The sequence below is a fragment of the Oncorhynchus kisutch genome, linkage group LG29 (genome assembly GCF_002021735.2).
Source record: "Oncorhynchus kisutch isolate 150728-3 linkage group LG29, Okis_V2, whole genome shotgun sequence".
NCBI classification, from domain to species: domain Eukaryota; kingdom Metazoa; phylum Chordata; class Actinopteri; order Salmoniformes; family Salmonidae; genus Oncorhynchus; species Oncorhynchus kisutch.
In genome coordinates, this window is record NC_034202.2 from 34,032,536 (window position 1) to 34,057,077 (window position 24,542).

At 41.2% G+C, this 24,542-nt stretch overlaps 3 protein-coding genes and 5 non-coding genes across 11 annotated transcripts in view; 1 reads left to right on the forward strand and 7 right to left on the reverse strand.

The window, feature by feature from the left end:
* Positions 1-4,173, forward strand: part of LOC109874158 (55 kDa erythrocyte membrane protein) — a 21,078-nt gene extending 16,905 nt beyond the window's left edge. Inside the window, exons 6-12 of one of the 2 annotated variants that reach the window (XM_020465966.2) lie at positions 642-838; positions 1,356-1,459; positions 1,600-1,680; positions 1,796-1,876; positions 1,970-2,172; positions 2,280-2,354; positions 2,534-4,173. In XM_020465966.2, the coding sequence (XP_020321555.1) occupies positions 642-838; positions 1,356-1,459; positions 1,600-1,680; positions 1,796-1,876; positions 1,970-2,172; positions 2,280-2,354; positions 2,534-2,710 (918 nt within the window). In that variant the 3' untranslated portion in view covers positions 2,711-4,173. Of the gene's footprint in view, positions 1-641; positions 839-1,355; positions 1,460-1,599; positions 1,681-1,795; positions 2,173-2,279; positions 2,355-2,533 lie in introns of both variants that reach the window. The other variant, XM_031808759.1, reaches the window with a different exon arrangement.
* On the reverse strand, positions 3,337-11,133 carry LOC109874157 (H/ACA ribonucleoprotein complex subunit DKC1). The gene is made up of 15 exons (XM_020465965.2): positions 11,016-11,133; positions 9,897-9,955; positions 9,691-9,777; positions 9,247-9,338; positions 7,467-7,651; positions 7,289-7,353; positions 6,777-6,903; positions 6,547-6,677; positions 6,126-6,269; positions 5,894-6,014; positions 5,579-5,697; positions 5,266-5,369; positions 4,878-4,917; positions 4,581-4,733; positions 3,337-4,177 (listed from the first exon to the last, which is right to left on the reverse strand). The coding sequence occupies exons 1-15, from the start codon at positions 11,029-11,031 to the stop codon at positions 4,118-4,120; spliced, it is 1,503 nt and encodes a 500-aa protein (XP_020321554.1). The 5' UTR covers positions 11,032-11,133; the 3' UTR covers positions 3,337-4,117.
* Positions 5,767-5,844, reverse strand: LOC116358337 (small nucleolar RNA SNORD83). Its single transcript, XR_004206236.1, has one exon. It is a non-coding gene; the product is annotated as a small nucleolar RNA SNORD83 (small nucleolar RNA).
* On the reverse strand, positions 6,357-6,489 carry LOC116358344 (small nucleolar RNA SNORA36 family). Its single transcript, XR_004206243.1, has one exon. It is a non-coding gene; the product is annotated as a small nucleolar RNA SNORA36 family (small nucleolar RNA).
* On the reverse strand, positions 6,977-7,161 carry LOC116358349 (small nucleolar RNA SNORD17). The gene has a single exon (XR_004206248.1). It is a non-coding gene; the product is annotated as a small nucleolar RNA SNORD17 (small nucleolar RNA).
* On the reverse strand, positions 9,120-9,199 carry LOC116358338 (small nucleolar RNA SNORD83). The gene has a single exon (XR_004206237.1). It is a non-coding gene; the product is annotated as a small nucleolar RNA SNORD83 (small nucleolar RNA).
* LOC116358348 (small nucleolar RNA SNORD17) lies at positions 9,424-9,636 on the reverse strand. Its single transcript, XR_004206247.1, has one exon. It is a non-coding gene; the product is annotated as a small nucleolar RNA SNORD17 (small nucleolar RNA).
* Positions 11,134-11,611: 478 nt separating the features above from the next.
* Positions 11,612-22,168, reverse strand: LOC109873804 (trimethyllysine dioxygenase, mitochondrial). Of its 3 annotated transcripts, none has more exons than XM_020465522.2 (9): positions 22,034-22,168; positions 21,828-21,926; positions 21,476-21,650; positions 16,844-17,020; positions 15,907-16,186; positions 14,987-15,106; positions 12,850-13,086; positions 12,379-12,517; positions 11,612-12,275 (listed from the first exon to the last, which is right to left on the reverse strand). In XM_020465522.2, the coding sequence occupies exons 3-9, from the start codon at positions 21,645-21,647 to the stop codon at positions 12,144-12,146; spliced, it is 1,257 nt and encodes a 418-aa protein (XP_020321111.1). In that variant the 5' UTR covers positions 21,648-21,650; positions 21,828-21,926; positions 22,034-22,168; the 3' UTR covers positions 11,612-12,143. The 3 variants fall into 3 exon arrangements, with proteins under 3 accessions (XP_020321111.1, XP_020321114.1, XP_020321113.1); XM_020465525.2 differs by having other exon boundaries at positions 16,844-17,313; XM_020465524.2 differs by having other exon boundaries at positions 21,476-21,653.
* Between the last annotated feature and the right edge of the window lie 2,374 nt (positions 22,169-24,542).

Below are 24,542 nucleotides of genomic sequence, written 5' to 3' on the forward strand. Positions count from 1 at the left end.
TAATAACTGCACAAATAGTGTGGTCAGTGATGAGAGTCTAATTCTAAGCCCTTTGCCAATTGATATGTTAGTAGCCTGTCCTAAACTATATTGTAAATATAAACAAAACAGTCAACTTTTACAGACCAAATCCCTCCTGTGGATGCTGCTAGATCCTCTGTGGGTTGCATCATAGCACATACCAGAGGATGTGCCATTAATTGGGTGGCAGGGTAGCCTAGTGGTTAGAGTGTTGGACTAGTAACCGGAAGGTTGCAAGTTCAAACCCCCGAGCTGACAAGGTACAAATCTGTCATTCTGAACAGGCAGTTAACCCACTGTTTGTAGGCTGTCATTGAAAATAAGAATTTGTTCTTAACTGACTTGCCTATTAAAATAAATATTACTCACTAACATCTAGGATGCTGTTTAGACAGGTACATTTAATCTGAGCCACAGTACTATCTCCTGAGTTAATTCAAAATAATATACCATTTTGCACCATATGCTGGAAACTGCAGTGCTACATATTTGTCTCATTGCAACAACCATATCAACCACAATGCACAGATGGCGAACATGATTCCCCAGTTTCCAGACAAGGCATTTGTCATTTCAGCCATCTCTATGTGTGCAGCAGTTATGTGTTACTTCCTCCACAGATGTACATGAGGGCTCAGGTTGACTACGACCCTGCCAAAGATGACCTCATCCCATGCAAAGAGGCAGGGCTGAAGTTCAAAACGGGTGACATCATTCATATCATTAACAAGCAGGACCCACATTGGTGGCAAGGCAGGGTGGACAGCTCTACCGCCGATTTCGCTGGACTCATCCCCTCCCCAGAACTTCAAGAATGGTAATGGTACACAAAGTAGGAGAGTACACCCACTCTGATTACCTGTAAAAAAGCTTTTGCCTGAACGTTGCTTTAAGCACTGAAATTGACATGCATATTATTAATGTTAGCTCTCTGTGTACATCCTAGAGCCAATTGCAATTTTCCTAAGTCCCTCTTTGTGGCACATGACCACATGACTAAACAGTAGTTCAGGTGTGACGAAACTAGGGCATGTAGGACCTGCCTTGTTGATAGTGCTGTTAAGAAGGCAGAGTGACGCTTTATTATGGACAGACTTCTCCCCATCTTAGCTGCTGTTGTATTAATATGTTTAAGCACTGAAATCCCTAGAATCCTAATTTAGTTTGTTGAGTGAGTCAGTGACTGACATAACAAGACAAAAACTGCTGATGCACAACTAGAATTAGAAAATGCACCTTGTGTATTCTACTACTCTAACTCTCAACATTAAGTTGAGACCCGCTCTAAAATATTCAGTGTGTGAGTAACCCCCGGTCTCTCCTCTCTGCTCTAGGCGGATGGCAAGTAAAAGCAAGGCCACAGAGGGCACCCAATCCTGCAGCCCCTTTGGAAAGAAGAAGAAGTGCAAAGACAAGTATCTGGCCAAGCACAGCTCTAGTAAGACTTGCCATTTGTTTATACCCAATACAATCTTGAGAACTACCTATACTAACTAGGTGTATAATGTTTTTGACATTGCATGGCATTGTTTTAGATCCCTAAACCACCAATTTATATTATTTTCTCCCTTTTGTTAGTCTTTGACCAATTGGACGTGATTTCCTATGAAGAGGTTGTTCGGCTCCCTGCCTTCAGCAGAAAAACCTTGGTGCTTATTGGTAAGCCCCATATATGATCATCATAAGCGAGACCTGCCTGCCTTAACCCTAATTTTAAACCCAATATTTGAGATTGTCACACTAAAAGTGGTTAGATGAACCTCTCTCTGTGCAGGTGCACCGGGTGTAGGAAGGAGCCATATCAAAAGCCTGTTGCTGACCAAATACCCAGGGAAGTTTGCCTACCCAGCACCACGTAAGGCCTTTACTTTTAATGGTCTTCTATCTGGTTTGAGAGCAATTGGTTTTCCAAAACCCATCATTAACTGTGGCTCGATCCAAACAACAGACACCACCAGACCCCCACGTAAGGACGAGGAGAACGGGCAGGAGTACTACTTCATCTCCAATGACACCATGACCAAGTGCATCACTGGGAATGAGCTGTTGGAGTATGGCAGCTTCCAGGGGTTCATGTTTGGAACCAAAATAGAGACTATCCAGAAGATCCATGAGCAAGGAAAAATCGCTGTGCTGGATGTTGAACCACAGGTAGGCATAGAAATAACTTTTTACACAAACCCAAGGTTAGCAGAACAAGGTATTTGTTTCAGGTGTCAGATGAATAACAAGATGGTTTGGCTTTTCTTGTTATGCAGACATTGAAACTCTTGCGGACGGCAGACTTTGCACCTCTGGTGGTTTTCATTGCACCCACCAACTCAGATACTAAGGTACGCTACTGCTCATGTCTTACATCCAGGAATGAAGGTGATTTCAGTTAAGGACCATTTGCAATATGGCTCTCTCCAACCAATCACACTACGGCATCAACATTTTCAGTCTGTAATGAGATGCTGAAACCCTCAGGAGTTTGACTTTGTAGTCTGATAACTTGTACCTTTCCTTGTAGTCAGAAGCAGTGCAGTTGATCCAGAAGGAGTCAGATGCCATCCTCTCCAGCTACAGCCACTTCTTTGATGTGCAGCTGGTTAACAATGATGTTGATGAGAGTGTGAAAGGAGTGGAGGAAGGGATGGAGCAAGCCACCTCCACCCCACAATGGGTGCCTGTTTCATGGGTCTACTGACCTGTGTACCCCTGAACAACCATCATATTTAACAATAACTGGTGCAATATCACACCCCACTAAACCTGGGCCAATATCCACAAAGTGTCTCTGCGTGCTGATCTAGGATAAGCTGCCTTTTAGATCAGAATGGGAAAAGATTATGGCCAGACTAGCAACCGAAAGGTTGCAAGATCAAATCCCCGAGCTGACAAGGTCAAAAACAAAATCTTGTTCTGCCCCTGAACAAGGCAATTAACCCACTATTCCTAAACCGTCATTGAAAATAATTTCCTAACTGACTTGCCTAGTTAAAGATAAATAAAAGATCAGCACTCCTACTATGAGGGGCTTTGTGAATACAGACCCTGGTCACTCATACACCAATCTTTGCATAGCAGCTAATCACTATGTAATTGTAACTAAGTTTCACACAGAAGCAAAACAAAAGAGCAATAGATAATATTTCAGAGAAAGTATAATGAACCCAACCAAGGGGATCATTTAGATGTTTGTAAAACCTTAGTGAATCAGGCTTTTTAGGTGCCAAGTGATTGGTACCATACGACTGCAGATAGGATTGTTAGTGTATCAACAATTAAAGTGGACCACTACTGTGAAGGCAATGCCACTACCTGACAAGTTGATCAGTATCCTTAACTCTGGTTTAATAGTCATGAGATTTTGCGTAGCTGTATTAATATACATGGTAATGTATTAAAATGTTCTACATTCATGTTCTACATGAAATTGTCAAGTCTGTGAACAATTTTTTTGACAAACTCAGTACTGGTCTCAACTCAGAAATATATACCTGTCATGATGTAAGGCACTCTCAAACAATTAAACCCCCCCCCCCCCATATTACAGATTGAAGTTTCACACTCATTTGGTGCAAAAGGTAGGCCCGAATAAGAAATGACATCAATTATTCACTCCATCCTTCATTACACTAGAAAATATCCTCAGATCCTAGGCAACTGGGTAGAAAAACAACATCAAGGCAGTTCCAAAAAATAATATTCATTTCAAATAACAATTTATGATCACTGCTGGTTTCTGTATTTACAGTACAATATAAAATAAAACCGATCGCATGTAGAGGTACACAAATACTGCTGTCAACACAGGGGGTACTTAAAACATTTAAAAACGAAATGTCACTGCCATGAGTACAAAAATATGGTCATACCGTGGCGGTTGAGATGGCAACCATTAACCGCATGATCACAAGCCTTACCTAGTCCAAGCCCCTTATGATTATCCATGTGCGGCCATTCTGGACAGACTTGATTAACATAAAAGGTTTAAAACTCTGGGTTCTTGCTATGCCTGCTGCCTCTTCAGTGCCCATTGCATCTGTTAGGTAAATATCACCAGGCACTCATTCTATGGTCCTTTTCATTGTCCGTGTGCTTCATAAGCTTTTCACTCTGCTTCTGCTTCCTTCTTCTTCTTCTTTTTCTTCTTCTTGGCACTCTCACCAACCTGTGCAGAAGAAGAGATTTGTTATTCCTTTGGCTAACGTTTTAAAGCAATTCAAGTGTCCTAAGTGAAAATGCCCTCTACAGTTTGAGGCATGTTGGGTGTAGCTGTAGTGACTTTGCTAACAAAATAGGCGTAGAAGATGTAAGGAACCAACATGACCAAATGTGCATGCTAGAAAAACACCCGCAATAATGTAGCAGACTGACTCCCTCTGAAGACAACAAGTAGGTTGGAAAGGGATAACTTTCTAAACATTCCAGTGCAAGCACCAGTGATAGGGAAGGCACTCCATTAACTGGATGTATATTAGAAAAATACTGCTGAAAACCACAACATGTCTCTCCCTGTGACCAGAGCCACAAGGTCATACTGCTGTCCATTCAGACCAGCAGAAGAAACACACCTCTCCGTCTGTCTCTGCTGCTGGCTCCGTATCAGCTTCTAGTTTCTGCTTCTTTTCCTTCTTTTTCTTCTTCTTCTCTTTCTTCTCTTCTCCCGACGGAGTGGAAGGAGCAGAGGGTGCTGCTGCATCACTGTCACTGTCTTCGCGCTTCCTCTGAAAGATGGAGGCAATGTTTAGTCCATCTCATTGTGCGCATAAGTTCATACATGGAATAAACTATACCTTCTTTGGAGTGTGTCCCAATACTGATCAATATCAAATCAATCAATGCCAGAGTATCAACTCAGGTAAGCATACCTTTGCTTCACCATTTCCGTCAGCCTTTGATTTGGACGCACTGAAAAGGAGAAGGCAACATGTCACTCTTTGTATGAGACTCATTCCTTAAGACCGATTAACAAAATGCACCTACACGCACAAACTACTAAACAACTGTTGACAAACATTTGGATTGCAAGTTACCACACATGAGTGGAAATGAGTAGCTATGAATGTTCACACAGCTCAGCTGCCAGCCAGGCAGAATGCATTACCAGATCTCTGCTGAGCTACGAGAGTTGATGTTGCAGACTGACTCCCTCAGAGACCACAGGGCAGACCAGAAAGGGATAACTGTCTGCTGACTAGAATCACAACATGCATAAGAAACTGCTCCATCAAGGCCCCTACCAGACTGGTTTCACACCTGTAATCTACGTAGCCCTCCTTCCAGTTCGATGGAGTGCTGCCGTTGGCTTTGCCATGTTTGTCCAGCAGACCCTTCTGGATCATCATCTTCTTCTGGCTGGCCTGTTCATTAGAAATCAGAGTTTTGAATCTTCCTGATACAGGACTAAAAGCATAAACTGTTCCCGTGTGGCTCACACACCAGGGTCGTGGGTTTGAGTCCCACGGGGGACCAGTATGCACTCACCACTAAGTCACTCTGGATAAGAGCAGCTGCTAAAAAGGCAAATGTAAATGAGTAGACAACCAATAGTTTGCACAAGAGACATTACCTTTGGGCCTAACCCCCACTTGCGGGGATAGGTGTCTCGTTCCATGATGACTCTCTTGATCTTGGCCACCACCCCATGGTCACATGTGGAGATCACTGCAGTCGTCATGAGGGCAGTAGCTGGAAAATTGAAAGGAAACAAACTTGAGATGGGAACAAATATGCATACGGAGAAATTTGGTTTTTCAAAGCCATCAGTCAAGGGTGATAGATAATAGGTCATCTTTGCACATAGTGCTAATGCCATCTACGAGATCATCATGTGGCCTTTTGAAAAACCACCTGCTTTGCAGAACAGCATACTTCTATTGCTCACCTATACAAATGGCCTCTCCTTTGGTCGTTATAACCACAATATCCTGGTTGATCTCAATGCCATCCTCATATCGCAGGACACCAGGCAGCATGATCTTTGCGCCATAGCAGATTGCATTCACCTGGGGAGAAAATCATACAACTCATTCAAAGATGTGTTCAGTCCTCTACACAGGGTCACGCTTGGAAAATGACAGTGACTGTCAATTAAGAGTCAGAAAACAAAAACTCACTGCACTGTCTTTCATGACCAGACGCTTGTGAGATATTAGAAGCTTTTCTAGTGGGTAGATGACTCGGCGAAGGTACGTCTCGTCCTTGTTGTGGTCATACTGCCATTGAGCATCTAGCACATCGTGCATGGTCACCAAATTGTCCTGCAGAGAACACATTCCAACATCGAATGAGTTCAAAATACATGACGCATTAAGCAGAACATAGGCCTAAGTATCAACATTCCCATAACATGTTGGCTAGAGTGGAATCAAGTGGCTGGCATGTCCACTTTCTATTCAGAGCCACTCTATGCCATTTCTGTGCCAAAGAATAATTACCAGGACTGGGGAGAGGCCCAGAACCGAACTCAACACTTTGGACCTTACAATCTAACCAGACAAAACACAGCCAAAGGAGTATGAGAGGTACGAGACTCACCCTCTCTCCCAGAACACCAGAGCGAACTCTCCTCAGCTCCTGCATCTGACCACCAACACCCAGGAGGAGCCCCAGGTGGACACACAGGGTCCTGATGTAGGTCCCAGCCTCACAGCTCACCCAGAAAATACCTGCAACAAACGATACGGTTAGATTAGCATCTCTAAAACAGCAGTACTGACAAAGATTTTTAACCTCCGTATAGGGAAATAAATATTTGGATTCCTCACCTAATCTCCTCTCTGGGTCATACTCAATGAGTTTGCTTTCATAAACGGTCCTAACTCTCAACTGCCGCTTAACAGCTGCGATGAGTGGTGGTCGCTGGAACAAAGCTCCTGTAAGGGTTTCAATACCCTAAAGAAAAAAAGCGCAGGATTACCCACGATGTCCCACAACACGGGTATAACACCAATTTATTTACTAATGTGTGATCAGGTGTGTCAACTCGTCTTTGTTATCGCAGGGCCCTCCAGTCCTGCCCCTTTCTCCACCACAAGCTGCCCCAGTAGAACACTGAGGCGGCAAGAGTGGCTAAAACAGGCATGAGCACCACAGAGAAAGTAGGACCCTAGCAAGCACTCAGAGAATGGATAAACACGATCATCATCTCACATCCATGTCAAGAGGCAGTAACTACGTATTAAAAAAGCAGTCACCAATTTATTGGCATACGTTTACAGTTAAATTACAAACTCTGAACCATGCTAAGAGTAAAAACTGCATTAACAAGAGAACTCACCCTAGCAAGTGTGTGCTCATTCTCAATAGCATTGTGCAGCCGAACAATTCCCACATACTCTTTGCCTGAAACAGACGGCAGAAGAGTAGTAAGTAGAGGCCAATCTTAATGTGTTTACATCACCATCAGGAAGTAAACATTCAGAGCAGGAAGGGGTTGGGCATACAAAGGATCTCACCTGCACTCTGCTGGGACTTGACCAGTCGTGTGGCTCTGTCCACACACACAATGAGGCAGCCTGTCACCTTGGGGTCCAGGGTTCCACTGTGGCCAGTCTTCTCCACTCGCAGGATACGTCGGATCCAGGCCACCACCTCATGAGAGGAGGGATTGGCAGGCTTGTCCAAGTTGATGAAGCCAGTCCTGAAAGTCACATGGATCGAGATGGGGTTTAGAGTGGAACCAAATGAAATCAGACAACGCTTCAATATTTTAAAAGGGCATCAGTTGTAGAGCCTAGAGATCGGACGTTTATGATTATTCAACACCGATACCGATCATTGGAGGACCCAAAAAAGCTGATATTGAAAAATTGCTGATTTTTATATACATTTGTAATAATGACAATTACAATACTGAATGAACACTTATTTTAACCTAAATATAATACATAAATAAAATCTACTTAGTCTCAAATAAATAATGAAACATGTTTGATTTGGCTTAAATAATGCAAAACTGTGTTTGATAAGTAAAAGTGCAATATGTGCCATCTAACAAAGCTAATGTTTAAGATCCTCGCTCAGAACATGAGCATATGAAGGCCGGTGGTTCAATATTCCCAGTGAATAAGTTTTAGGTTGTAGTTATGACACATCGACTATTTCTCTCTATACCACTTGTATTTCATATACCTTTGACTATTGGAATTTCCTATAGGCACTATAGTATTTGCCAGCCTAATCTCAGGAGTTGATAGGCTTGAAGTCAGACAGCGCTGTGCCAAAAGCATTGCTAAGAGCTGCTGGCAAAACGCAGTAAAGTGCTGTTTGAATGAATGCTTACGAGCCTGCTGCTGCCAACCACCGCTCAGTCAGACTGCTCTATCAAATCATAGACTTAATTATAATATAATAAACACAGAAATATGAGCCTTTGCTCATTAATATGGTAAAATCCGGAAACTATCATTTCGAAAACAAAATGTTTATTCTTTCAGTGAAATACGGAACTGTTCCGTATTTTATCGAACAGCCGACAACTCCAAGTCTAAATATTGCTGTTCCGTTGCACAACCTTCAATGTTATGTAAAATTCAGGCAAATTAATTACGGTCTTCACACAGTTCACAACAAGCCGGGTGGCACAAACTGTTGCATATACCCCGACTCCGCTTGCACTGAGCGCAAGAGAAGTGACAATTTCCCTAGTCAATATTGCCTGTTAACACTAATATATTTTAACTAAAATCACAGGTTAAAAAAATACACTTCTGTATGTTGGTGTTAAGTAAGGCGAGGGGTTTATGGTTAGGTACATTTGTGAAACTAGTTTTCTCCCCGCAAATGCACTTTAAATTATCACCCGTCAATGATAATCAATGCGGCGCCTGTTAATTTATATGCAGCACAGGACAAGCTAGTTGACCTAGTGATATTTTCAACCATGTGTATTTAACCAGTGATTATGTTAAGATTTTTTTTATATTTTTTTTTTACAAGATAAGTTTAATGCTAGCTAGCAACTTACCGTGGCTCCTTGCAGCCACAAGGTCCTTTTGACACTGCACTCGCAGTTTCCTCGTGGACCGCAATGTAATCGGCATCCAAAAAAGACGATTACCGATCGTTAGAACTTGAAATAGGCCGTAATTAAAATCGACCTCTAGTGGAGCCATCAGACAAGGGTGATAGATAAGGAGTCATCTTTGCATATAGTGCTAGTGCAATCTATTTACATTCATCATGTGGCTCCATAACGGTTTTTACAAGACTGAGCCAAAAAAGACCAAAAGTTACCTGACATAATCCTGAATGTTCCTCTTCAGAGGGTTGGAGCCATTTGGCAAGGGTGTGTAGTGAGCTGTCCTGATGTTGAGCTTGTCAAAATTCTGCATGACAAAATTAGTCAAGGGGGAGATGATAGAATTAAGAATTTACCTTACAAATAACCAAATGTAACTGCATGGAGGGGATGTGATCAGGAGTTTACGCTCGTCTTAGTTGTGGCCGGTCCCTTAACCATTGCACCAGCACACCTGCCCCCGACGCAGTTAACCCCAGTAGAACACTGGGGCAAAAGCATAGAGTCAAGCCGCTGAACCCCCTGAGTCAAGAACAGACACAGGGGGCTGCAAGGCCAGGGCCCAGCAGCACTCAGCGAATGGATAAACAAGTTCATCATTTCAAAAATAACATCCTGCTTTTACAGATAGATGACAGGACAAGAGTAGGCAAACTCACTTTTAGCAGCAAAGGCCATTGAGATGTGTCCAGACTAGCAACTCTGGACTCTGGTTTGATGAGGAAATCTCCACTCTCCTGAATATCCTGTACCCCAAAAAATAGGAATTTAGGAAAAATGTACCTTGACGTATATACCATTTCAATCTAACAGTGAACAAAGCTTGTAGCAACTGGTGCATCAGTCAATTACTGTAAGGACTTACCCCAACGTCATCAACAGCAACTGTCTTTTCCTTCTTCTTCTGCTTTTTCGCAGAGTTCACTTGAAAGGAAAAAAACAAATGGATAATATTACTTGCCAGCAACAAACATCTTTTGTTCTGACGTTTCCATACTGGATGATTCCCCTTAGTTTTCAACAGAAGTGCATTGTCGAGAAGAAACTTGTGCATAGTGTATGCACTTCGTTGGATGTATACCCATGCACATCCCGTAAATACGACTAATACAACTAAACCCAATCGGAGGCTTGAGTTTACCCGGCTAATTGATAGCTAAGAACTGTCTCACCAGCATACCAACACTCGATTTGGCAACGGGCTCCCACGTGGCAGACACGACGGGCACGTGGTACTTTGTGTGAATATGCCTTCACGGGTCAATTTTACCCAATTATGTACGGTGTCCGCAGTTACAGAAACGTGTATAACGACACATATACAACTCAGATATTGCAAGTAAGCAAGTTAACTTAGTCGTTAATTAATATTAATGAATTCGCTGTACCGTTTCAGACCACGTGGCCACCATGCTTTCAGCGTCTGGATGAAACCTTTAGTTGCGTGTGATTATTAACAAAATGGCGTAACGCTAGCTAGCTAGGATAAAGTTCCGAGGCTACCGTTGAGCACGACTGTTACACAACATCGTGTACTTTGTTGATAGTTAGCTAACTTCGTCATTAGTTACTTGCCACCTAGATGTGTACAGTAGCCAACTAACGGTATTTAGTAACTACGTTACCTATGACGACTTAGTGGATAAAGTTAGCTAGTTATGCATCTTACCATCAGAATTCAGCACTATTGCAATTCCATGATCCGGGAGTATGCGCATGTAACTTAAACTAGATACATATATTAAAATACTGCTATAAGTATAGCTAGTTTGATAACCACATGGTTTACGATGGGCCATGCGAAGTTAATGGGAACGTGGCCGCCTGTTTTATCATGCCTCAATGTTGGATGCAGTGCTGCTGGTAGCATTTCACAATTTCCTAGTAAATAAACATATACAACAAAGACCTAAAATTCCACAGCAGTTGTAGCTAGCTACTTTGAAATAAGATTGTACTGTTAGACTGTGCAAGGGCTACTTACTTTGTACGTCCGCCATCTTCGGTCTGCTGTGCAACTGACTTGAGACAACGTGTGTGTTCAATGGGCTCCCGGATGGCACCCAGTACGCATGACTTTTAAAGAAAAGGCCATAGCGCCTCACCAAGCCTCGCGATAGTTCATTCCAAATCCAACCAAACGAGAAAAAGGTCGAACAGTGAGCGTCGCTCGAGCGGTGTTTCAACACATATGGTAGTATGTGTAATTCTATGCGCTCGAGAGACAACATAAAATAAATGTTCTGTTAACATGCTACCTTTATATATACATGGTCTATGCATGACAGTCAGACCAAATAACTAATCTGGGGCGCGTTCAGCAGGATTTGACGTTTTGGAACGTTCAACTTCTGATAGCCTAATTCAATGTAGATCAAACATGCCTCTCTGACATGTAGACTAAGGAATCACATCGGCTCTATTCATGGGTTTGCTATCTGCGACGTTCGAGAACATTTTGCCAAGTTAACATGGCTCTGTACTTTCCTTTTAATGCTGGATATGGCTTCATCAGATATGTATAACCAACTCCCTTGTTTTGTCTGGGCTTGACAAAAAAAATTGCTGAGTCACCCAATATAAATCAGGAAAAAAGGTGCTGAAAAATCACCCAATTTATTTCATTAAGTAAACAAGGCAACATTTCCTAATACATTCATAAACAAATGACTAGCAAAAGTACTTCAGAAATACTAGAAACTAATCCCTAAAACAAAGCCAAAAATGTAGTTAAACACCTCAATATGTTAAGTTCCAGTTCAAAAGATGATTGTTGTGACAAGAGCATAATGCATGTCAACAAATCTTAAATCCCAAACAGATCAGTCCATTTTCTTGACTTCAACAAGTCTAACAATATCATGTAAAATATTTCTGGGTGGAGAATATTTCTAAAGTACAGTACAATTTAGTTCCGCATTAACAATATATAACTGCATTCATGCAGTGGAAATACTTGATTTCACTCAGTAAATGCTCATACAAAAACAATTAGATTCTACAAGACTTTTCGATCTCCTTAAACATGTATGACTGATTGGGTGATGGTGCTTTATTTCTAAAGGACTTTGGTGTTGGCTGGAAAGGTTGAAGACTCAGGGTGACTCTTCACTTAGGCGTGCAGACCCAAGGAGCGGGCAGTGTTCAGGAAGTCGTCTCTGGTCAGGTAGCAGCCACACAGTTGCCGCAGGCCTGTGAAGGACTCCCGGCCATGCAGGACACGCCAGTTATCAATGAAGACAACCTTACAGAAAGAGGGAACCCCCAATGTCAATATCTAGCTCAACTGATCAAGTAGTGCTAAATCCTTTGTCTCGATCAATGAAAAGGCAACTATTTTTCCTTACCTTTCCAGGCTTCAGTTTGATCCACAATTCATTCTCCGGCTTCCTCAGCTCTGTGGTCAACTCTCTGTGAGCCACATACCATCGCTTGACAATGTCATGGGGGATTGTGTTTATGACTGCACGGTCGTAGTTATTGTATCTGTAAGACACGCGACCAAACAGAAGGTGATACCATATTAATACTCAATATCAGATCATATAATTCATAACATTGATCTCAAAGGAGCTGGAATAACACAAGTTTCCCTGCGTATGAGCGCCAGATCCTGAGCCTTCTACTAAGAACCTTCCAAAGTGAGTTCATTTGTATTGATGGGTGTATAATTTTTCAAACGCATACAACATTGTAAGTTAATAGGTAACCAAGGCTGGTTAATGTAAGGTTGTACGGCAAATGACGTTGGAAGATATGTTTAAAGCAAGACATTCAGGGAGACATACACATCTCAAATTACAACAGACTGGTCATACCGGATCATGTACACCTCATTGTTCCAGGGATACACGTTGAGCACAGGGCCAATGCCGATCATGTGGTTATGGTGGTCGCTGACATTTTCAATGTACTCGTGCTTGATAGGAACCTGTGCTAGCAGCTCAAAGTTCTCAGGCGTCTTCTGGAGCACTTTGTCAGCAGAATAGAATCCATCTACAAGTAGTGTTCTTCCTCCTGTTCCCTCATGCCTAAGGCAATGGAACACTTGGATCCTGCAAGTCAAAGTCAATGGCATCAAAGTAAGTCACATGATATTATGAAATGCCCAGTAGGTGGCTATTGCCCTGTCATTTGATGGGAGGCCAAGGGAGAGCTTAGTTTCATGTTGTACTACAGCTTATTTTATCAAGATGTCTGTGGCATAGCAATGTGCGTCTGGCTTGTGTCTTATCAGTTGAAGAGATTCTCCGGTACTTTTGTATACTTTTTAGCCAGTAGTTCAGAAAGTAGCGCTCACAAGCCAAAAGTGGTCCCAGAAAATGGCCTACCATATCACATATGTGCACCACATCATTGCTCTCGCTCTGCTGTGTGTGTGTGCGAGTCTTTGTAGCGGTCACTCAAATGGCTAAATCTCATTGGCTAGTCCTCAAATCGCTAGTAGCTGGTCCACGTGGGGGAAAAAGCAGGGAAAATGACTTCCAGAAAACAGTCCCTTTCAAACTAGGGATTTCATGGCTAATTGAGATAAGACAGTAATGTATATATGAACTCCACATTGACGCATTCAGCCCAAAGTGGGAGGTTTTAAAAATACATACAAGTCGCCAAAGCTCTGGAGCATGTCTTTAAAAAGCTAATGCTGGATCTGTTGTTACAACGGTCAATTTTTGTAACATCACTGTAATAGCCTAACACAATAACCTATATACATACACTGCCTTCAAAAAGTATTCAGACCCTTTGACGTTTTCCAGGTTACAGACTCATTTTAAAATAGATTAAATTGTCCCCCCCTCCCCAGCTACTTTCAGGTCTCTCCAGAGATGTTCGATCGGGTTCAAGCCGGGGCTCTGGCTTGGCCACTCATGGATATTCAGAGATTTGTCCTGAAACCATTCCTAAGTTGTCTTGGTTGTGTGCTTAGTGTCGTTGTCCTGCTGGAAGGTGAACCTTCGCCCCAGTCTGAGGTCCTGGGCAGGTTGTCATCAAGGATCTCTCTGTACTTTGCTCCGTTCACCTTTCCCTTGATCCTGACGAGTTTCACTGTCCCTGAAAAACACTCCCGCAGCATGATGCTGCCACCGCCATGCTTCACCATGGGGATGGTGCAAAGTTTCCTCCAGATGTGAAACTTGGCATTCAGGCCAAAGAATGGAATCTTGGTTTCATCAGACCAGAGAATCTTGTTTCTCAAACTCCAAGCGGACTGTCATGTACCTTTTACTGAGGAGTGGCTTCTGTCTGGCCACTATCATAAAGGTCTAATTGGTGGAGTGCTGTAGAGATGGTTGTCCTTCTGGAAGGTTCTCCCATCTCCACAGAGGAACTCTAGAGCTCTGTCAGTGACCACCGGGTTCTTGGTCACCTCCCTGACCAAGGGCCTTCTCGGATTGCTCAATTTGGCCGAGCAGCCAGCTCTGGGAAGAGTCTTGGTGGTTCCAAACTTCTTCCATTTAAGAATAATGGAGGCCACTATTCTTGGGGACTTCAAAGCTGCAGAAGTGTTTTGTGACCCTTCCCCAGATCTGTGCCTCGCCACAATCCTGTCTTGGAGCTCTACGGACAATTCCTTCTACCTCGTGGCTTTGTTTTTGCGCTGACATGAACTGTCAAATGTGGGACTGTATATAGACAGGTGTGTGCCTTTCCAAATCATGTCCAATCAATTAAATTTACCACAGGTGGACTCCAATCAAGTTGTAGAAACATCTTAAAGATTATCAATTGGAAACAGGATGCACATGAGCTCAATTTTGCATCTCCTAGCAAAGGGTCTGAATACTTATGTAAACAGTGAATATTTTTAAATACATGTGTCTTTATCTGAGGAATCTCAACCTAACCAATAGACAGATCAACATGTGTACTGCCTTGCTACTTTGACCTGACATGATTACTCCAATACAGTTCAAATAACACCCATCTATGTGTGAACATCTAAATACATACCCACATGGCTCCTGGAAGTATGTGGTGTCTGTATGACGGTCCAGTGCCAGTTTGGTGTAGGCAGTGTCTCCTCGGGAGAAATCGGATGTGAAGTTCCACATCTTGCCATACATAGTCTCCCTAGTAGGAAACAAAAATGAAAACAAAAAGTAGAGTCAAAAGTGATACCTAAAACATTATACAGTACAATAACAATTCAAACAAGATTATAATGGCAACTGTGATCCAAATAGTGAGTGATATTTTGTTTCTTTGGGGTGTCAGGAGGGCGGCAATTACTTCTGATAACCAAATATACTCACTGGACTAGAATAAGAAAATGCCCTCATCTGGCAACCACGAGCAATGCATTTCTTATAACACGCTGCTTCCTCCCTCCATTCACCCCAAAGTAGAGTCCAGTACAAAGAGGGATTAGTGCGCTTGCTCAGGCGTTTGAAACTTCAAAACCACACCACCTGCAGAGTCCTTAATGAACAGACCTGGTGGATTAATGAGGGCAAAGTACCTCTCCTTTCTCACTACACTGGCAGAGGAGACACTGTCAAAGTGCAACAATGCCCATTCTTTTGACAATTCCACCCTACATTCCAACTGCAGAGAGCAGTCTGTTGTGCATGTTAACTTGACAAACGTATCAAAGTTGATGTTAAGGAAACCAAAAACCTTCTCTGTAGCACTGTTACTTTGCAAAACAAAGAGTGTAAACAAGCCAACCCTGAGAAATATCAAGCTTCTTTAATGCCCTCCCAAAATAGATATCTGGGGCGTTTATTCTTACTCCTTATTAAAAAATCCCCCACTCTAAAACCATGCATCTTTTGTATGCATTGTGGTGGGTGGTATGCCATTACCTTTAAGCCCCCTCAACCCCACTTCTCATTCCCTACCCCAGGCAATCACAGAAGGGCTTACTATACCTGATGAGGCTGACCCTCTGGGTAAGAGTCTCTGTGGCCTCAACAGTCGGCGGGACGCCCTCCACAAAAGCAATGCCGTACAGCAGAAAGCGCCCAAGGAACTTTTTCAGTTCATCATCACAGCTCATAAACTTGTCCCAGTTAGCAGAGGGCACCTTGGCACTGGTATAGATGTCAGAGTTCCAGATGATGTGTGGCTGCATGGCACTCTGCTTCTGTCCCTCATAGCTGTTCTGAGCAAGCCAGCTCAGGTTGTACCTTGTCACATGACCATCAGGCCCTGAGGTAAACAAAAAGACAATTCCATCTATTATAGATTCAATAACTGTTAAAAAGAATGGATGAGTAACAATAGGTGCATAGATCACAGTTCTGCCATAAAGAAAATGGGATTGCGGTTCACCATTGAAAATGATCAAATGATAGGCTTAACTACTGGCATGGATTTAGAGTTCTTGACAACATCAAACTGACATAGATTCAGTACCTCACTGAGTAAGTGAGAACGGTTACAGTTTAACCAATGCCTTGTGAAAAGATGTACCATTGTACAAACATGTAATGCAAATAAAGCATATGGCAGCAATATCAGCAGTACATTACAACCTTTTTTGAAGAGTCAAAGGTCTCCCCAAAATATGCTTATTTTTAAGAAGATAACTATCTCAGGTTTGGCAGTGGAGAAGATCATTTTTAGGCTAGGCTACTCCATAATGTGGGCTTCCAACAGGGTCTAAAAGGGAAAAGAACAAGCTCAATTCTTCACTTTGGTTCCAAAGAAAACCACCTGTAGCTATTCATTTGGATAATTATTATTATTTTTTAAATTTATTAATCAAAACAAAGAAAGTCACCTACTGTATGTGATGTGAGAAACTGGGTAGAGAATAATTTCCATCCCTCAGTTGGGAAAATACATCTTCAAACCAAGACTTACATGTGAGGAAGATATTCTCATCATCCACTCTGGTGTTGGCAGGACGTATGTTTAGCTCCACATTTGCTGTATCCAGGTTCCTCTGGTTGGTCTTGCTGTTGAAGCAGGAGGCAGAGTGGCAATGATCCCGTAGCCACACATAGGCAAAGTGCATCACAAGCCCTCCATAGCTGAGCTCTGCCAAATCAAAATGTCAGATTTACAAGTACATATTAGCCTATAATGTAAAAACTGGCCAATTCAAGTGTGAAGTGCCAGTTCCAGACTAGGATTTAATATGTAAAATATATATACACAAACAAACAATAATGATACATTATGTCAAAGCCTATAGGAGGGTATATTAAGAACAAGAAAAGTATGGTATCTGGCACTGTGGGTCCTGCATGAAGACTGTTGCTGTAGGCGCCTGGACATACAACACGACATCTGCAGTCACAGTGAAGTCGGCCATCAGGAGACTGAAGGAGCTGAAAGACCAGCAGACTGTTACTGGAGGATCAGACTCTCACTGTTGTGTACAGTTTGACCTGGACACTGTGTCGAACATCTACCACAATAAAAAGCAGTCTAGAGCGAGAAAAAAAATGTAAATAAAAAAAAATGTAAATGAAAGGAACATTCCTCATTGAGACCTGATGAGGCAAGAGTGCCCAAGTGGTCCATAAGGTATTTTTCCCCCATCTCCTTTCTCCATCTCCTCCTCCATCTCCTCCTCACATTGTGGTTGCGAATGGAGCTCTTATACTCAAAAATCCTTGTCTTATGTTCACGTTTGGTCTTTCTTATCCACATAATAAAAATTCACAAGAACAGTTAAGGAGATACAACATATTTTGCTTTACAGGTTATTCTACCAAACCTTTATCTGCTCACCCAAGTGGGGATGGATTAGAGAGTTCCCACTGATCATGGCACAACCGTGAATGCAGTTGTGACAAGGGAAATTGCCATCAGGAATAACAGGCATGAAATGTGATGTTTTTTTCTTAGGCCAATCATTCTCTTATCTTCATCATTGTAATGACATGTTTGAATAATACAGGACTAGAATAAGATGAAGACGGCATTTGCTTCACTTTATGAAGATTGAATGCTTATGGGTCTGTAAATAACTGCTATAGTCTATCGCCATCGCGCATTCTCCCCACTGGGCAAAAACTGGTTGAATCAATGTTGTTTCCATGTCATTTCAACCAAAACAATAATATACTCTTTTATTTATATATATATTTATATATATTTATATATATATTTATATATATATAATATATATATATAAATATAATATATATATATAAATATAATATATATATATATATATAATATATATATATATATAAATATAATATATATATATATATAATATATATATATATATATATATAAATATAATATATATAAATATAATATATATAAATATAATATATATAAATATAATATATATATATATATATATATATAAATATAATATATATATATAAATATAATATATATATATAAATATAATATATATATATAATATATATATATAAATATAATATATATAAATATAATATATATAAATATAATATATATATATATAAATATAATATATATAAATATAATATATAAATATAATATATATATATAAATATATATATAAATATAAATATATATATATATATATATATATATATATAAAAGTTGTTCTATTGGGTTCAGGTTTGGAGACTGGCTAGGCCACTCCAGGACCTAGAGTGGCTCTGTAAGAAGCATCCCCTTATTTGCCCTGGCTGTGTGTTTCGGGTCGTTGTCATGCAGGAACACCCAGCCACAACCCATCTTCAATGCTCTTACTGAGGGAAGGAGGTTGTTGGCCAAGATCTCGCGATACATGGCCCCATCCATCCTCCCCTCAATACGGTGCAGTCGTCCTGTCCCCTTTGCAGAAAAGCATCCCCAAAGAATGATGTTTCCACCTCCATGCTTCACGGTTGGGATGGTGTTCTTGGGGTTGTACTCATCCTTCTTCTTCCTCCAAACACAGCGAGTGGAGTTTAGACCAAAAAGCAAAATGTTTGTCTCATCAGACCACATGACCTTCTCCCATTCCTCCTCTGGATCATCCAGATGGTCATTGGCAAACTTCAGACGGGCCTGGAAATGCACTGGCTTGAGCAGGGGGACCTTGCGTGTGCTGCAGGATTTTAATCCATGACGGCGTAGTGTGTTACTAATGGTTCTCTTTGAGACTGCGGTCCCAGCTCTCTTCAGGTCATTGACTAGGTCTTGCCATGTAGTTCTGGGCTGATCTCTCACCTTCCTCATGATCATTGATGCCCCACAAGGTGAGATCTTGCATGGAGCCCCAGACCAAGGGTAATTGACAGTCATCTTGAACTTCATCCATTTTCTAATAATTGCGCCAACAGTTGTTGCCTTCTCACCAAGCTGCTTGCTTATTGTCCTGTAGCCCATCCTAGCCTTGTGCAAGTCTACAATTTTATCTCTGATGTCCTTACTCAGCTCTCTGGTCTTGGCCATTGTGGAGAGGTTGGAGTCTGTTTGATTGAATGTGTGGACAGGTGTCTTTTATACAGGTAACGAGTTCAAACAGGTGCAGGTAACACAGGTAATGAGTGGAGAACAGGAGGGCTTCTTAAAGAAAAACGAACAGGTCTGTGAGAGCCGGAATTCTTACTGGTTGGTAGGTGATCAAATACTTATGTCATGCAATAAAATGCAAATTAATTACTTAAAAATCATACAATGTGATTTTCTGGAGTTTTGTTTTAGATTCTGTCTCTCACAGTTGAGTACCTATGATAAATATTACAGACCTCTACATGCTTTGTAAGTAGGAAAACCTGTAAAATCAGCAGTGTATCAAATACTTGTTCTCCCCACTGTATATATATATGATGACTTTGAATCAATGTGGAATTGAATCAATGTTTTACCCAACTTTTAACCTAAATCCAATGAAACTGACATGTTTTGTTGATTCCACATTAGTTGACTACTCAACCAAATGTAAATCAAAACTAGACATTGAACTGACGTCTGTTCCCAGTGGGTCTCTTCTTTCAAAAACTCTGAGATCCTTTGGCTGCTGTATTTAAACATTCAAATGGACTATTACAGGGTTCCCCAACTAGCGGCCCAAATTTGTCCCACGGTCGGTTTAATTTGCCCCCCCCCCCCCAAGAGTGTGCAAAGCTGTCATCAAGGCAAAGGGTGGCTACTTTGAAAAATCTCAAATATATTTGGATTTGTTTAAAACCTTTGGTTAATACATGATTCCATATGTGTTATTCTATAGTTTTTATGTCTTCACTATTATTCTACAATGTAGAAAATAGTCAAAATAAAGAAGAACCATTGAATGAGTAGATGTGTCCAAACACACTGTATATATATTTTTTAATATAAAAAACATTTGGGACATAAGACTGTAAAAATAAATCATCAATAAGTGATTTTAATTTAGGAAACCTGTTCAAATATTCCCACTGATCGGTTCTGACTTGAAAATATGAAATATCCTTATTCATGTCACTGAGGGAATGGGGGGGAATGTAGAATGTTCACATTCTGTCAGAACATGTTATTGTCAGACATCAGGTATTCTACTGGAAGGAGAAGGGCCACAGTCTGGTACAAGTCAACAGGACAGCAGAATTTGGGCTGAGTTTGGGTCAAATGAATTGAGACAGAACATGCATCACTAAAGTCATGTCTAGCAACAGAGGTGCATTGGCTGTTCAGATGTGTAAGGAAGAGACTCAGCATAGAAGGAAGGGTTATACCAGTGCTTGTGTGAATATGTGTTTTCAACTGTGTGACCCATTGGGTGAATAAACATGGTTTGAGCATTTCATAGTTCTCCGTCAGGTTCTTAATAACAGGTTAAAAACTAACACCACGCATAACAGAGATGTCATTGTACACAAATGTAAGCAAGGTTTGAAATGATGTTTTAGTCAAATAAATATGTTTGGGCTTCTTGAGGTCAATTTTAGTCTACAAATGATTTGTAATCATGTTTCGGTCCCTGACAATCCTCTTAAGAAAAAAATATCGTCCCACGGCTGAATCCAGTTGCTGATCCCTGCCTGGTCCATTAGTCTAAGAAATAACGCCCGCCGCCAAAAAAGGCAACAATCTAGTCTAGATCTAGTCTAGTGTTCAGGGGCGGCAGGTAGCCTTGTGGTTAGAGCGTTGAACTGAACCCCGAGCTGGCAAGGTAAAGGTCGTTCTGCCCCTGAACAAGGCAGTTAACCCACTGTTCCCTGGGTTCCCTGGCAGGCCGTCATTGTAAAGAAGAATTTGTTCTTAACTGACTTGCCTAGTTAAATAAAAAGGTTACATTTTTAAAAATGACTCCACAAGCGCTTAAGAGAGAGGCCAGCGGAGAGCAAGTGTGCAAAAGTGAAGTTACATGCTTATGAATATACATACTGCATATTTAAGGTCCCTCAGGCAAGTATTGAACTTCAAGCACCGATTCAACTACAAAGAACAGGGAGCATTTCAAAAGCCTCAAAGAAGGGCAGACACATATGGAGCTGTATTCAAAAAGAGACTATAGAGCAAATAAAATGTTCATTTAGAGTTTGGTAAAGGGCTGATACAACGAGTAATACTTACCAAGGCTGTCTTCCTGAAGCTGCCAGTGACAACTCGTCGATTGTGGAACAGTATGCAGCCAATGTCTCACTTCAATCTGGGTTCGTATGAATCCAGAGACCAAAGGAGCCCGTGCTTTCGATATGGGTTGCAAATAGCCATTTAAACGGCAAAACATCCGAGCCAAAGACATTGTCTGCTAATGGAAAATCAAATGTAGATGGAACACTGTTCATGGACAAATTCCGAACACAACCATAAGAGTTATTTGATTGAGTCTGACATTGACTCCGCACAAATTATAATTTCCCCATCTTAATTGCTGTGATTAATAATAATTCAGCTTCTGTTGATCTGATCATGCAATACTCACACAACGGAGCTCGTGTGGATTCCAGTCAGTTGTGTTTATGTAGCTAGCAGCACTAATTACTGTGACCTGGAATGAAGACTTCTTGGACCTTCGATGAAGCTACATTGACAATCGATGAGATAAATTATTAAGCAAGTTAGTTTTTTCCAAGTCGTTTATACACTTTGCAGGCTAGCATTGCAGGATAGTAAACTTTGGACACGTACCTTGCTAACGTTGACGCTAAGAACCGCTAGTTAGCGACTACCAAAGAAGTACAGTAGCTACCAGCATAGAGGAAGAGACGAAGCGAGAGGATCCACTCTTCTTCTTCTTCTTCTTCTTCTTCTTCTTCTTCGATATAATGGCGGTCCGCAAACCAACGTTAAAGGTATATGCCGCCACCTACTGTGGTGGAGTGTTTGGTCAATCACGGTTTACAACATTCCTAAATCCTCCTACCTAACTCAGTACTGAGAAAATAAAAAAGAGCCTTACTAACTTCTAAGACCCTCCACCATCCCCCAGATCCCTTCCAACTGACCTCAATGACCCTAAACTTCAATCTTTCCCTCTCTTCAACATACTTACAACAATATAACAACACATGATCCACTGTTTCATCGACCATGCACTCCAGGCACAAACCATTCATATGCTTGCCAATCAAATGTAATGAAGAGTTCAATGTACAATGTTTTAAGCGCAATTGAGAGAATGGGTGTAGTAGTGGCATATTACATCATTTATGCAGCACCATACAATACATTTTTGGACTCACCTTGGCGGCAGTCCTTCGTGGGCAAATTTTGTCATCAAAATCTGCCATTCTCTGGATTTATGGTGCTTTCAAGACAACTGGGAACTCAAAACGTATTTTCCCAGTCCTAGCTCGTTTTTCCCGAGTTCCCAGTTGCCTTGAACTCACTTAAGTCAGATTTTGCAGTTCTGAGTTAACAGTTGTTTGGAGTACGGCACAAATCATGCTCCATTGACAGCATGGCCAATGTTGAATGGTTATCATTTTAAACTAGGAAAAGAAACCCTTAATCTTAGACTTGGGACCACACAAACACTCCACTCAATAGCAGGCTAATGATTGCTTTGCCATGCTTGCACTTAGCCACGGATTCCTTCCAAACCACTCATTGTTGAATTTGCGATTTCCAACTTGTTGTGTAATGTTTATGTCCATGGCCGGTGAGCACTGATACGTTTTATCTATAAATTCTCTTCATTATTTCTCTTCATATGACAAGGATTAAAAAGGATTTGTCAGTAGATTGTCGACTTGATTCATGATGATGACTGCTAGCTAAGATTTAGAAAGTATGATGTTGACATGATCAGTCCAATCAAAGCTACTGTAGATATAAAGTGATTTGGCATCATTCTATCTGTGGCCAATGACCTTGAGCCTTCTTGGATGGGCACTTCTAATGTAACTCTATGGCAGCACCCAAGGAGCTAGAATTTTTGGAGCTCTACCTTCGACTTGGCGTTGCTAATCATGATGCAACGCTCCATATTTTTTTGCAAACTGATATGTGACACGTATTAATGCCAAAATATCATGCAAAACAGGCCAAATATGTAGGGCTCAAAACTGCCCTGAATGACGGGTCGCCACTGGTAATTGTCAACCAGTTTCCCTATATCACTGAGTTCTGACCAATCTTTCATTTTTTCTACCAAGGTTAGATCAACAGGATCTGGGAGTAACCATGGAGGAACATCCTCTATCACAACAGAAGGGACAAACTCCATCTCCCTCAAACCACTCTCATCAGCAAACTGTCCAACCAAAACCACTGCCTTGTCTACTAGTATATTCCCAACAGTCATCTAGAACAGTAGCAGTGGGATGCTCAACCTCACATCCTTTCAACCCAATAAGCTAATTACAATTTTTTAAGCCATATATCCAAAGGCATCTCACCTGCATCCACTAGTAAGGCACATACAGATGTTGATTTAAATGCACCAATACATATCTTTAAAGCTGTATACTGGATCCTGTCCAGCTTCTGAAGACAAGTCTGTGCCACTGTTCCATAAACTATACATCCGTAATCAACTGTTGTCCTGATCAGAGCTCTATAAATATCCATCAACGATTGTCTGTCAGCACCCCATTCATAACCAGAGACCGAGTGCATAACATTCACCACTTCTTTCACTTTGTTTCAACATTTATGACATGATCTTTCCATGTATATCACTCATTGAATATTTGTACTTAGAATATTTGTACTTAGAAACCCTCCCCATAGACTGTCCATACAGAAACAACTGTATATTATCAGCAACTTTTATCTTCAAGAAGAATATACAGCAAGACTTTGCCACAGACAATTTAAAACCCCAGTCAATCGACCATCTTTCAACATCCACTGTAGCTTGTTGAAAAGATTTGATCACACAAGAGACATTCCTTCCCCTCTTCCAAATAGCTCTATCATCAGCATATAGGGAAGCCCCAATACCCCTGCCTATATTTGAAAACACATCGTTTATCATAATGTTGAACAAAATAGGACTGATAGCACTGCCTTGAGGAATTTAATTGTCAACTCCATAGTCATCAGATAAAATGGATCCAATTTTAACTCAAAAAGAGCGATTAAATGAGAGGACCAAAACCCAGTTATATAATCTCCCACCAATACCAAGTCTTTCCATCTTAATCAATAGGCCTTCTCTCCACATCGTGTCATAGGCCTTTTAAATGAGAAA

Bases quoted from the DNA above. Each gene is read 5' to 3' on its own strand.
- LOC109874157 (XM_020465965.2), bottom strand. The intron at 6,904-7,288 runs GTGAGTTCTCTT...TTTTTTCTTTAG, and splicing joins ATGAGCACACACTTGCTAGG to GGTATTGAAACCCTTACAGG. The intron at 6,270-6,546 runs GTGAGTCTCGTA...TGTTCTCTGCAG, and splicing joins CTGGTGTTCTGGGAGAGAGG to GACAATTTGGTGACCATGCA.
- LOC109873804 (XM_020465522.2), bottom strand. From the start codon at position 21,647: ATGTCTTTGGCTCGGATGTTTTGCCGTTTAAATGGCTATTTGCAACCC. The intron at 15,107-15,906 runs GTATAGTAAGCC...GTTTCCTACTAG, and splicing joins CAGAGGGTCAGCCTCATCAG to GGAGACTATGTATGGCAAGA. The intron at 13,087-14,986 runs GTATGTATTTAG...TTTGACTTGCAG, and splicing joins TACTTCCAGGAGCCATGTGG to GATCCAAGTGTTCCATTGCC.